Source organism: Apostichopus japonicus, chromosome 8, assembly GCF_037975245.1.
Source record: "Apostichopus japonicus isolate 1M-3 chromosome 8, ASM3797524v1, whole genome shotgun sequence".
Classification (NCBI taxonomy): Eukaryota; Metazoa; Echinodermata; class Holothuroidea; order Aspidochirotida; family Stichopodidae; genus Apostichopus; species Apostichopus japonicus.
The window spans coordinates 29259921-29272785 of NC_092568.1; the positions used below are offsets into that span (position 1 = coordinate 29259921).

Consider the following 12865-nt stretch of genomic DNA (forward strand, 5'->3'; position numbering starts at 1 on the left):
CCCCTCATTTGTTCATCTCCGATTTTTACAGCCAGATATATGACATTTCCTTTTTTTCTGGCGGCCATCTTGGATTTTGGCCGCCATCTTGAAAAATCGGAACCGATAAAGTGGGTTCCACGGATAAAATCGATAGATAGGTCGAAAAGAAACTCCATGCCAAATTTGGTACTTTTGTCCGGCCGGTAACGTTAAGCCTGAAAATTGTTGCTAAGCCACCTGACTAATATTGACGGTGACAAATGCCAAACGGTGGTTAAATGTGTTGTATAGTTGTGCTCACCTTGACTGATAGTAGGTTTTTTGCGCCGTTCGTGTCATAGAATACCTTCCTTATGCCTCGATCCATTCCACCTTTCCAGGCTAACGGGATCGGTTGTTTGAAAGTCGATTAGCTCTGTGCGTATACTGCATGATAAGGACTCAGTCTTACTACGTAGCCCGGCCTACCGTTTGTATTCAGCGCTTGGGCAAGATTTTCAGTCAACAACCCTGCGCCCTATTATAGCGAGAAGTGTCAGCGCGAAAAGCAAGAATGTACTCCATAAAGTTAATAATTTTTCTAAAATATATACTCGTAAAATGATTGTGTAATGTAGGCTACGGTTTTCTTGTTGGACTGAACTTGGATATAGCATAGAAGTTGGCATTTTAGTTTAGAAAGAAGAATCATTCATATAACGTAACTTAACTGGTTAAGAAACTTAAGAGAACGTTAGATAATAATTAACTGCTTTATGCATAATATAAAATTATTATCTAACACACGTTTTACTGAGCAAAATAAGTATAACGAAAGGCTACCCATACCTTCCCCATTGAAAAAAAGTGTACCTAACTATATATATAGTAGTGCGTAAATAGCGCCTATTTCCCTAATGAATAATCATGTTAACGTCATAGTTCAACTAGTTTGACCTCAGCTAGCGGAGCAGGAAGCGCAGGTCCTGCCCGCGATAATATTCACAATTTCTACTGTGCATGATTAGTAGTACATAGCGTATAAGGATTACGTGAGAATGAAAAATGGCTGACGATCAAGAATTAATCGTTTCTCATGTGGACCTGCACACCGAAGAGGTAGAAATTGAGACTTTACCTATTGGGACAATTGAAACAGTTCCCGGTGAAAGCATCGTATCCATTCCTGTGGATCAAATCGACAACGTAGCTACGATAGAAACGGTGGAAGTTGACGATGGTGCGCCTCTCACAATCGCAACCTTACCTATGGATGAGATTTCAGATAGGGACGAAAATATCATTCTTCAACCCAGAGAAGAAGTTGTCGGAGATGTTGACGATTTGGGAAGCACTTCTTATATTATTGACTCAGATTCTGTTCCTGTACCCTCAGCTGAGGATTCAGAAGAAATTCTCGTTGGAGCAAGTAAAAGGAAAAGGAGCAAAAAGGCCTCTCGAACGAGAGTGCTAGCAAGTGGCGAAATGAGTTTTGATAGCTCAGAAAAGAGTTATGCTCGAAAATGGGAGCAAAAACAAGTTCAAATCAAAACTTTGGAGGGAGAATTTTCCGTAACAATGTGGGCGTCAGGTATATATTCATTTATTGACACAATTTAGCTACCTTTATGGCATTTTGAAGGAAAATGAACAAATTTCTTGAGAGTGCTCGGTTTGTTTACATGTGAGCAACCATAGTGTACTTGGTTTCTTAGTCAATTTTTCTCCGCGCTCTGTGGAACGAGGGATATGTCATGAAATATTTCGTCCTAGTATGATTTGCTTGGTCGAAATGCACAGATATCAAACACATGGATATTTTTTCCAGCTTTTGATCGAAAGTTATTCATGAAAATTAATTTCTGAGAATGCATTTTCGGCCATTTTTTGCGGCCATGTTTTTACCATGGGCGCAGCCATAACTAAACATGGCGATTAAAAATGGCGTCAGATCTTAAACAGGTTTACGACCCGTGATTAAATCTTGCTTCATCGCTTCAACCATGAATAATTACGCCAACAGTCGATATTTGATATATTTAGTAAGTGTTTGATTATATCGGGTGCCTAATATTTTCTGGTTTTAGGGTCATTTAATGAAGTAAGTGACCGTTTAAGTGCTAGCTCTTTAGCTCTGGTTCGACCATGTATGTCTCAGTGTTATTATGTGCACATTGATCGTAGCTAAACAATGGTTACTGTACACACTAAGCTGTGGCTCGTTCAGTGTTACGTTAGTGCCATGGTGGTATTCATACGTATAATACTAGTATTTATTTGCTGAGTGGGTTACTTGTATGCCATAGAAAGGTCGCATAGTCTGTGTTATCTACAAAACTAAGAGAAATTCTGAGAAGTAAGGTTGTTTCATGATCAGAGAGCTAAAAGAGTTAGAGATCTGACTTGTAAGACCAGACATACTATTCTATTCATACTATAGCCCTCCGAGTAGGTGATACCAATTGACTAAGCGATAATAAGCAACCCATTTCCCCCCTCTCCCTCCAAACAAAAAAGAGTTAAACAATAATAGAGGTTCACTGCCATTGAAAGTTTGTCTGTGGTTGGCTGGGAATTCAATATATAGCTCATAGTTTCGTATTTTCAGCTCAAACAGTTTATCTTGCCATTAGTAAGCAAAGACAGCTGATTGTAAATGACCATAAACAAATGGTATGGGGATTTCATGCAATATTAAGCAGCAAGTTGATATTTCATTTTGATAACATAAATGGTCTATTAATATTATTTACTTTGTACCAAATACATTTCATATCACTAAACCATTTGACCTAACCTTTTACACAAAATAACAACTTTTCTGCTTATTTTCACCCCTGACTATTATGTTATTTACAACATGTATTGTATTTTACTCTTTGTAAACAACATCTTGAAAGACTGTACTGTAGTGCTAGCCATGGTGGATCAGACTTTCTTACGTTGGCCAAAGTTTGTCACCTCCTTCATTGTATGTGTATTTTGTCTGCCAAAGGTGACTTGAAAAACTTCTCACATACCGAAGGGTACAAATATTTAGTCTGTTGACTATTAAGAACATTTTACCGTGGAATGGTCTTAGAAGGCACGTTCCTTATTGATGGCAAGTATCAAAATGTGTTGTGGAAGTCAGATTAGGTAAAAATTGGTCTACTGTAAGTTCAAAATAGTGTAACCGTACAGCGACTACAGAAGGATGCCCCTTACTCTTTCTTTATTGTTGGATATGGGATAAAGTCTTGAGCGATCAACATTGGTCAACCTTGAAAGCTAGGAAAAAATAATTTTTTTTCAACACATAATCTGACAAAATATATATATATATGTCACAGAACAGTTTGTACAAGTTTCCCTTTTGACTTTTGGATAGATATTAATGGTCAGGAGATTATCTGGCACTTACAGTAACTCTCCCTTTTTTTCTTCTTTTTTTTTTAAATCTCACTTTCTCAGAGGAAAAGAAAAACTTGCCTGATGAACAGTCCCAACAGTCCAGCCAGTCCATCTCTGTCCCAGTATCAGATACATCGTATTCTGGGGGGCTTCATTCGTCCGAACCACCAGACTACTCTGAATACCTGACAGGAAAGAAATTACCCCCAGATGGTATCCCAGGCATAGACCTGAGTGATCCAAAACAACTTGCAGAATTTGCTCGAAGTGCTCGGTACGTCATATATATTTAAATGCCCAGAGGCTGTCCTGTTGGGCACATTATCTCCATTTCCTAGCACATATTCCTGAGATAAAAGCTTTGGAAGAAAAGTTTGTTCATAATGTTTTGGAAGCAGTGGACCAAATTAAATTTAAACCTAAAATGTATTTACTGTATATATATTTGTATTACAGGTATATCATAATGTAGCGTGCATCGGGGCATAATTTTTGTGCTGAAAGTTTTTTGTTGCAATTTTGAAGGTTCTGACCTTTGTTGAACTTTTAATATGGTTCCTGTGTGCAAACCTGCTATGCATATTTGTTTGCACTTTTACATAAAGCAAATTGTAGCATAGCATTTTGCGATGCGATACCTGATAAATTAATTCCTGTTGCTTGACAGATGACTCTCAACAACAACAAAAAACTATTAAAGAAAAACTTCCTCTGTTTAACAGAAATAGGTACTGAAGTAGTTGAACTATGTATGCATTCTATGGTTGGAGTTAGTTTCTGGATTGAAACTGAGGCAAAAGCCAGACTGCCTTAAATATAAATGCGGTCATGTATTGTTACCAACCATGGCTTGTTTTATTGATAATATTGTTGGTCTATTTTAGGAGAGAATTTCTGAATACCTTTTTGTCATGGAAAGCATTGTGAAGGACATTGTTTGCACATTCTTTATTTCATGTGTAAATTGATAGGTGCCTCTTTTGTTGTTGGTTTGTTTGTTTGGGATAGATTAACAGGAACAGTCCCTTCATTTAGTTAATGTGTAAATGATAAACGGCAAGAAACCTGCAGCCTGATGCATACACTTTTGTCAATTTGATCTGAGATGTGAACAATTTTTTTAGAGCTCCCATGAAAATCCTCTCTTTGATCAAATGTATGAGATGAGAATTCCAAAGTGCACCTAAAGACAAGGAAAACAGTTGTCCTTTTGATTTAGCTCAAAATTTGTTGTGTGCAGTTTAAAAATAAAACTTTTTCATAAAAATCTATGTTCTAAAGGAGATTCCCAAAATGTAACAGCTTTGTATTTGAGCTTTTTGAACACATTAAGGAATAAATTGCATTCTTCATATTGTCCTCTCTTACAGAATAAAGCCCAAGAAAGCTAAAGACGATGATATTCCTAGAACAATTGCTTGCCCACATAAGGTAAAGTTTGTATATATATTATAGATTTCATCTGTTCACTTAGACTTAATATTGGGTTTGGTTGTGTGAAATGTATGTGTTTCAAATGAAAGTTCTGATTATGAGTGATCTTGTTTGGGACAATCAGGCCTGATGAGAGGGAGGCTCAGAGGGGGGTAAGATCTCTGGACCTGAGGTCAGTAAGGGGTAAATGTGTTGAACAATAATGTATTCTTGCTCTTATGAAAAAAGAAACCACAAAAGCTTTACAAACTGTTTCCGAAGCCCCCCAGGGACAATATTAGATAGTCATCGAAAATAAGCTCTGCATTGCAAAGTGAAATGTAGCACTGTGTTATTGATGTCACTTTTAAGTAAGTTGCTTTTTTTAAGGTGTTTTGTGTTTAAGCTATGATGGGTGTTATGAACATTTAATGGTTTTGTTGTTTTGGTACAGAGTGGATTTAATGTCTGATGCTGGCAGTTGAGAGTCATAGAATTAATCCATTACATTATTTGCTCTGTTGCTTTGTACTTTAATTACAAAGTTAAGTTGGGTGGTAGAAGTATTATTTAATTTGTCTTAACCTTTTTGAAAATGAAGGCAAGATACTGTAAGGGTCATTTAAAATGATTTGCTGTAGCTGGTAATGCCTCTTCAGGTGTCAATGCTTCATTAATAGAGACATTCCATACTTGATGTTTTCCTCTCATGTCCAGAGGTGTCTTAATTATAAACTTAATTATAAACATTAAAAACATTAAATTATAAACATTAAATTAAATTAAAAACATTAAATTATAAACTTAATTATAAACATTACCAACTGAGCACTTATCATTTACTGAACCGTCATGGATTTCTCTAGAATGTCATGTTTGTATTGAACAAGAACTCTAAGTTTATGCTACTGAGTTTAAAGTAGATTTCTTTGTTTAAATTGTGTGTTTATTCGTAAGACAGTTTGGTAATGCTGATTTTGTCAAAAAGAGTAGAACTTCATATATATGCATCATATATACTTGTACTGCATATTTATCTCTTTTCATTTTCATACAATCTTTTCTCATTTTTAGGGATGTAACAAGATGTTTAGAGATAACTCTGCCATGAGGAAACATCTTCACACACATGGTCCACGTGTACACGTTTGCGCTGAATGTGGCAAGGCTTTCGTTGAGAGTTCTAAATTGAAAAGGCATCAGCTGGTACATACCGGTGAAAAGCCATTCCAGGTAACATAATGCAATTTCTTCATTTTAATATGATTGGAGCTGGCAAGTAGTAAAAGACAAGATAATGCATACGGTTGGACATTTGAGGATGTGCAGAAATCTTGCAATTGCTCTTTTATTATTGGTACATTTGCAATCCTTGACCTGACATGAAGCATTAGAGTGAGAAGAAGAGGTTTTGAGGGGGGGGGGGGGTGAGGGAGGGGGGGTTGGACAGGGGAGAGGACAAGAGAGAGTAAACAGTAGGGTGGGGGATGGAGGTTATTAACTTTGGTGTATGTTGTGAGTGGTGATGAAACATTGTAGGACAGTAATGAGTAGTTTGGAATGTCAGCAATCCAACAAGTTTCTCATTATTCTTACTTTTTGAATATTTGGGTGTGTTACAATATGCAGAGAGCTGCCTCAAAATGTATTTACTTCAATGAAACATTGTATGCTGCATAATGTTCCTGGTTTATCTGTCTTTTCACTACTGATGTATTCTGATCCACAACCTTAGTGTAACCTATTATAACTGTACTTTCCTAGCATTTGAAGTTACATGTGAAAAGTGCCAAAATCACATTTTCTTATTGATCTGATCAGATCCATATAACTGTCAAATTGTTTAATTATCCTCTCAGTCACAGTTCTACAACATTGCGATAATATCCCGATAACGTCCACCCGTGTTATCTGTTTTTGTCTGCAGTGTACATTCGAAGGTTGTGGCAAGAGGTTCTCGTTGGATTTCAACCTACGGACCCACGTCAGAATTCACACGGGGGACAGGCCGTACGTGTGTCCCTTCGACGGCTGTAGCAAGAAATTTGCCCAGTCGACCAATCTGAAGTCACACATCTTAACGCACGCTAAAGCCAAAGCCCAACAGCAACAACAACACCAGTTACAGATTCAACAGGAGACAGCTCAGTCTGTACAACAGGTCCAACAGGTCATCCTGACCCCGGGGACCAGTATCTTCGCTGACACTGAATGATAAAGAGAACTATGTACTTTGGAAAGACTTTTCTGAACAGGATGTGCATCATATTGTTATGTGCGTAGAATGGCAATTTCGTAGTGTGTGGAAAACCAGATGCAGCACCCTTACGCTTCTCTTTTACAGTGGTGTTTGCTTTCACTGCTGCAACTGACAACCTGAGATATTAGACGTACTCTGAATCTGCCAGAAATACCATACCGTTTCAGCCGGTCACTGTTTATTGGCTCCATAGATCCACACGGATTCGCTCCTGCAGATGGACTTGGAATGGGAAGTGTCTACAAACTCTAACGTGCCACTTAGAGACAGACGACACTCAATGTGATTATTACAACAGCATTAATAAGGTGTTCCTCTTAAAATGGACAGGATCTCTTGTGTGGCCAGTTTTAATGGCAGTTGAGAGGATTTAGATCAAAACTGTAGCAAAATCTGGGGTGTCACTGGGCAACCACTGAAACAAGACACTGACAGTGATGTAAATGCTAGCTTGGAGGAAAGTGCAGACTATGAGAGTTATCAAATATTGTATCAAAAAATATGTATGCTGGTGCCAGGAGTTATTGTATTGCTGATACATCAGTAATGCACTGAACAAAACAACTACCAGCCTTTGTAAGGTTTAATATTCTCACAGTGAAAACTCCTCAAAGGTAGGCAGGCCACCACTGTATAAGTATGCCTATTAGCCCCATGTTTAACACATAGTGCTGACAGAAAATACTCAGAATAAACCTTCTTTGAATATTTCTTCAGTGGAAACTGGGACAAATAGCATACAGCTATATGTTGTATGCACAGTCACTATGTATTTATAAACAGCACCCTCTGCTCTACTAATTTAAGTCTAAGCCATCTCAGTCCACTCAACCAGCTATTGCTGAAGTGTCTACATCCTCCTATAAATTATGTTAGTCCTCATAGAGGTGTCTCCAACCTCTTATGTACCTCATAGAGACTAACTTTACCTTGTGACAATACTATTACTGATGTACCAACTGTCTGTCTAGTGTCTAAAATATAAGACAAAGGTTAGGTTGTTGAATACAAACAGCTGTTTTTCCCTTGTTCGTGTCTGTTCACGGTTTGGTAATATTGTGACATAGAAACATGATTGATGATATACAGTAGTTAGTATACATGTAATGAATACAGTTGAAATTGCAACTAATTTGAGATGTCTGACTCATCGGTTTATGTCTAATAAAGGACTGTATCCTCTATCATGCAGCTGTTGAACTTTGTACCCTACTGCCAACCACTTCAGTAGCAAACCATCTTTCTGCTGCTGTCGTTAAAATAATAACATAATTGAACGATTTGAAGTAAAAGTTAAGAGTTACTTTGAGATAGGGCTGAAGCTAACTTGAGAGCGATGTTTCTTTTAGTCTTACAGTGTTGAAGGAGAAAAAATGCTGATCATTTGAAACTTTCAATACTTGTGTCTTGGGAATTGGAAAATGTTGCAGTAATGTAGAGTGTCTGGTGTTAAAATGCTATCAGGACAATTTTGTAAGAAGATTGATGAATCACAGAAGGTTTCTTTACAGCATGGAATAGACCGAATTACACCTTTGATAATGAGGGGAGGAGGGGAGGGGGAGAGAGGGGTTGGTGGATTGGGAAGAAGGAAAACACTACAACCTTGTGTTCAACTTAATGTGCAGGCTTGAATTTATCAATCTTTATGTGATAGAAAGTGTATTTTGTTATATTGGGCCATTTGCAATGTTAGTGTTTTTTTTAATTGAAGACCTTGAAGAAGTTAGACAAAATTTTTAATTTAATACTTTCAAAAAGGTCAGTACAGTATCCCACTTAATTCTCATGAAATACCTAATATTACTCTCCCTCAAAGTTAACATTAATCTACTTGCAGCTTATGTGATTCTGCCTATTAAACATTTCAAGAAGGAAAATGAGAAGATTAATTTATAGACATTCCTTTTGTCAGTTTGGTTACTATTTATTTGTATTGTATTTATAGCTCATTGTCTATGTTGATGTCACAGTGGTAAAGCCTGCATTCACTGGTCTTTTAACAACAGAATTTTAACAACAGTATGCTTATTTGGCTACACTATTGATTACTTGCCATTGGCAGGCAAGTAACCTATGCAGTCAAGTTGGCATGTGTTGGATGTGCTCGTACGTGTGTGTGTATGTGATGCCCTAGCTTGAAAACATGATATCTCAAGATCGGTAGCATCTGCACTTCTCATATTTGGCATGTGGCTTCCCCATAACTAGTGCATGAACGCTATTGGTTTGGGTGGAGGTCAAATGTCATTTTGGGTCAGCAGAGGGCATAATGTGAAAATATCAATAACGCTGTATCTCCAGAAACTAGCCATGAAAGGAGTTCAACTGATCAGTGTTGACAACTGGTAGTGGGAAAAAATGCATAGAAGGCCGTCATTCAAAGTTTTCTAAATATGACTCAAACTTTCTTCTGACTGAGGGACACCCTCAGGTATATGATAAGATAATGATCAGTCTTGGTTTCAGCGCTTCAGTATATGAAAGGACTCAACAGTGTATCACAAATAACATGCATATGAAATTTAGACTTAATGGTACTTGTAAACATCTACTTTCAGTAGTATTAAAATACAGATAGTAAGCTGAAGCCAGTTTATCAAATTCACCACATGACCTTAACAACTGGTCAACGATTATCTAATCAATTATAGACATAGTGACCAAAATTGTCACAATAGTTTCTTACTTGCGGAAATGGGATGTCCATTCTGGTTGCAGACTTCATGTGTTAGCCAATTCTGACAAGAACTGCTATGATTTCTAGGGAGTAAACTGGTTCCTTTAGAGCAATTGGGTCACTGATAATGATCTTGTTGACAGTTTTGTGTACCAGAATAAGTCAACTATTTGAAAGGTTGTTCTGCATATACTGTCAATGCAAGTAACCACTGGTTCCACACTGGTTCTTTTAATCCCCTTGCATGTGATTTTAAAGTAAATTACAAGTGGAAAGAAAGAAAATATTACAAACTGTGCCTTACACTTAACTTGGACATTGTTCATAAGTAACGTTTTGTTCTGTGCTGTTGTAGCAACTTTAAAGATTATACGTTAACCCTCCTTCCCCACCTACCCCACCATCCCACACCCACCACCTTCCCACACAACTCACTGTCCCATCACAGTATGCTTAGTCGTTTTTCTGACGATGGGTCCTATTTTGTTAGCAGATATCTGGATGGATGGGTCCACTGTAGACCTTGTATAGTTACATTTGTGGAGAAGTATGGATTCCTTGAAGTTTAGGTTTTAAAGGGTTTATTTTGTAAAGTGTGTGGGCCATGCAAGGCATGTTCAAATCAATTTGCACAATTTACATTAATTTGTATTCAGTCACAGTTTTTAATAACTCTTTAGGTAGACTTCAAGTGTTGGCATGTATTGGTCTTCACCAGCAGGTCAACACATGGAATTTCATATGATATGCAAGGCTCGCTCCACAGTAGGAAAATGTACCAACCCATGGAGGGTCATGTGACCTGCTCCCAGGTGCTACTAATACATTATTTAACCCTTTGTCAGTTCGAAGCGATAAGAGTTTGTAGACAAAAGAAATTGAAAGATGCAGTAAACATTGGAACAATGTAAGCCTAGGTTAGATTCCCTTGTTCACGTAGCATCATCTAGAATGTGGTAGCTACGAGATACTTGTAGAATATACATTTAAGGAGTACTATAAGAGTACTCAAGTAAGAGTACTCAAGAGTTCTACAAGGTAGCACGTCTGCATTATTGGTACTTTTATGCACGTCTCCTTATTGACAAAGTCTGTCCAAATTCATATATATGCCAATGGGTCAACATTGTTGACTATATGGTAGAGGTCAAAGGTCATTTAATACTTAACCTGTGTTGCATGTGCATGGCAGCAAAGTTATGTTGGTATTCTGTAAGTTATCAAACCATTTTATCTGCACTTCTGACAAGTAGTGTACCAAAATGATTAGTATTGTCAGTAAATTGGTTCCATTTGCATGTACTGTGTGAAAGATGAGTATACATATTTAAGTGAAAACCTAAAGAGGAAGTCTTTTTCCATTTTCCCTTAGAATACCACACATACTCTGAACAGATAGTAAAGATTCTGAAATATTCTGCAAACTGTGCAAAGTACATCGTCAGCTAAACCTCAATTGTACTCTTGGTTTTTAGTGAAAATGGTTTGGTGATATAGAAAATGGAGAAATGTTAAACAGTGTATCTAGTTTACATATCTCTTTAGCCAAGTTTTGTGATTGAAAAATGGAACTTGAAACATTTTATTATCTGTTTAGCCAATGGGCAAAATTGAAACATCTCATTTGCATTTGGTTTTAGCAATGATTCATTGTCTAATGCAGAAAGCATGTAAATGTCTCATGCTTATAATTAAAATCAATAAACAAATAAAGGCACAGTCAGATCAAAGTGTAATGGAACAACATATATTTGCTACATGTTGCTGTATTGAAAGAGTGTTTCCATTAACGTGAAGGCCCTTAACGACACTGTCAACATATATGGGAGAGATTTCTAGTTATCAAGTTTGATTTTTCAGATTGTTAGTCAGTGATTACAAAATGTAGAAAGTAGGTGGTTTTGTTTTTTTGCAAGACATCTCTCTCATCATCATCATCATCATCATAATCATCATCGTTAACATCATACCATCATAATATACAGTTGAATTTACAGTGTAGTGTTAGTTAAGTTTGTTGCAACTTACAAAATTATAGACAACAGTGGTGCTTCGTGTCTTCAGAAGCTGATTAAATTAATTCATATCAGTGATGTCAGATATAAAGTAGACCTACTACACTTACATATATCAAATAATACAATTGACCTTTGCCTACTTTGCATATAAGCATTGGGGCTGCAGCTGATATTTTCATTCATGTGTTGAGAATGATTATCGATTTATTTGACCTTTTTGAGGCAAGAAGACATATTTCAACGAGTATAATAGCACAGACCGTTCAGATGAGTAATTTGAGTGAAATTGACAACGAGAATCAAAATGTCGTTGACGCCGTCGTGAGGGTATGTGCTTGTTGTAAGGTGTAGAATCTCTAGACCAATTCATCTTTGTAAAGTCCAAATTCATCGGTCACATTAGTTGTGCATCACAATATTACCCATTTGTTCGGTGGGTCCGCTATGAAGGAAGGGTGCCTATACTCTGTTCATACTTTAACAATGCAAAGACATTCATTGAAGTTACTTTTATTATCAATAAAAGAAACAAAACTATTCATTAATGCGTTAGTTGTTATCATTGTTTGTATCTTTTAAAGCATGGTAGGTCTACAGACTTGTAATGTAGTCTTTCGAAAACAGGACTTCCACTCTCCATATTGCAACACCACTTGAACATCTCATGACTTCTTGCAACATTTCCCTTTTTTTCCCTCTCTCAACACTTTTTATTATATCTGTTTCTACTTTGACTGCATTAATTTCATAAATACTGGTATTGAAGTCGGTCGTATCTCAAATAGATCCTGTTTAAGGTATTCGTGTAATTCTCCATACAGTATTTCCTTCTCATCCATAAGCTCTAATCAGCAGATTATTAGCCTGAAGAGAAATGACAATGATGACTTTTAGCTTGTGTTATAAGTATATTCAAAGTACTGAGTACCTGCGTATCAATGCTGATATTGACTGTGTTGTTGATGTTTGTTTTGCAAAGAAATATGCCCTGTGACATTTCTTGTGGCATTCACACATCAGAAACAATTCTTTCCAAGAATCATCCTTGGAGATGACAAAAAATTACATTGCCAAATGACCAGTCACTAAAATTATTAATTCAACACTTTGCAATGTCTGACACTGAGTTTGCTGATATAA

General features: G+C 36.9%; 1 protein-coding gene across 1 annotated transcript; it reads left to right on the plus strand.

Annotated features, from left to right (window-relative positions):
• The first annotated feature begins 949 nt into the window (after positions 1-949).
• On the plus strand, positions 950-12259 carry LOC139971476 (uncharacterized). Its single transcript, XM_071977985.1, has 5 exons — positions 950-1552; positions 3415-3628; positions 4725-4785; positions 5842-6000; positions 6695-12259. The coding sequence occupies exons 1-5, from the start codon at positions 1027-1029 to the stop codon at positions 6980-6982; spliced, it is 1248 nt and encodes a 415-aa protein (XP_071834086.1). The 5' UTR covers positions 950-1026; the 3' UTR covers positions 6983-12259.
• Positions 12260-12865: the final 606 nt, after the last annotated feature.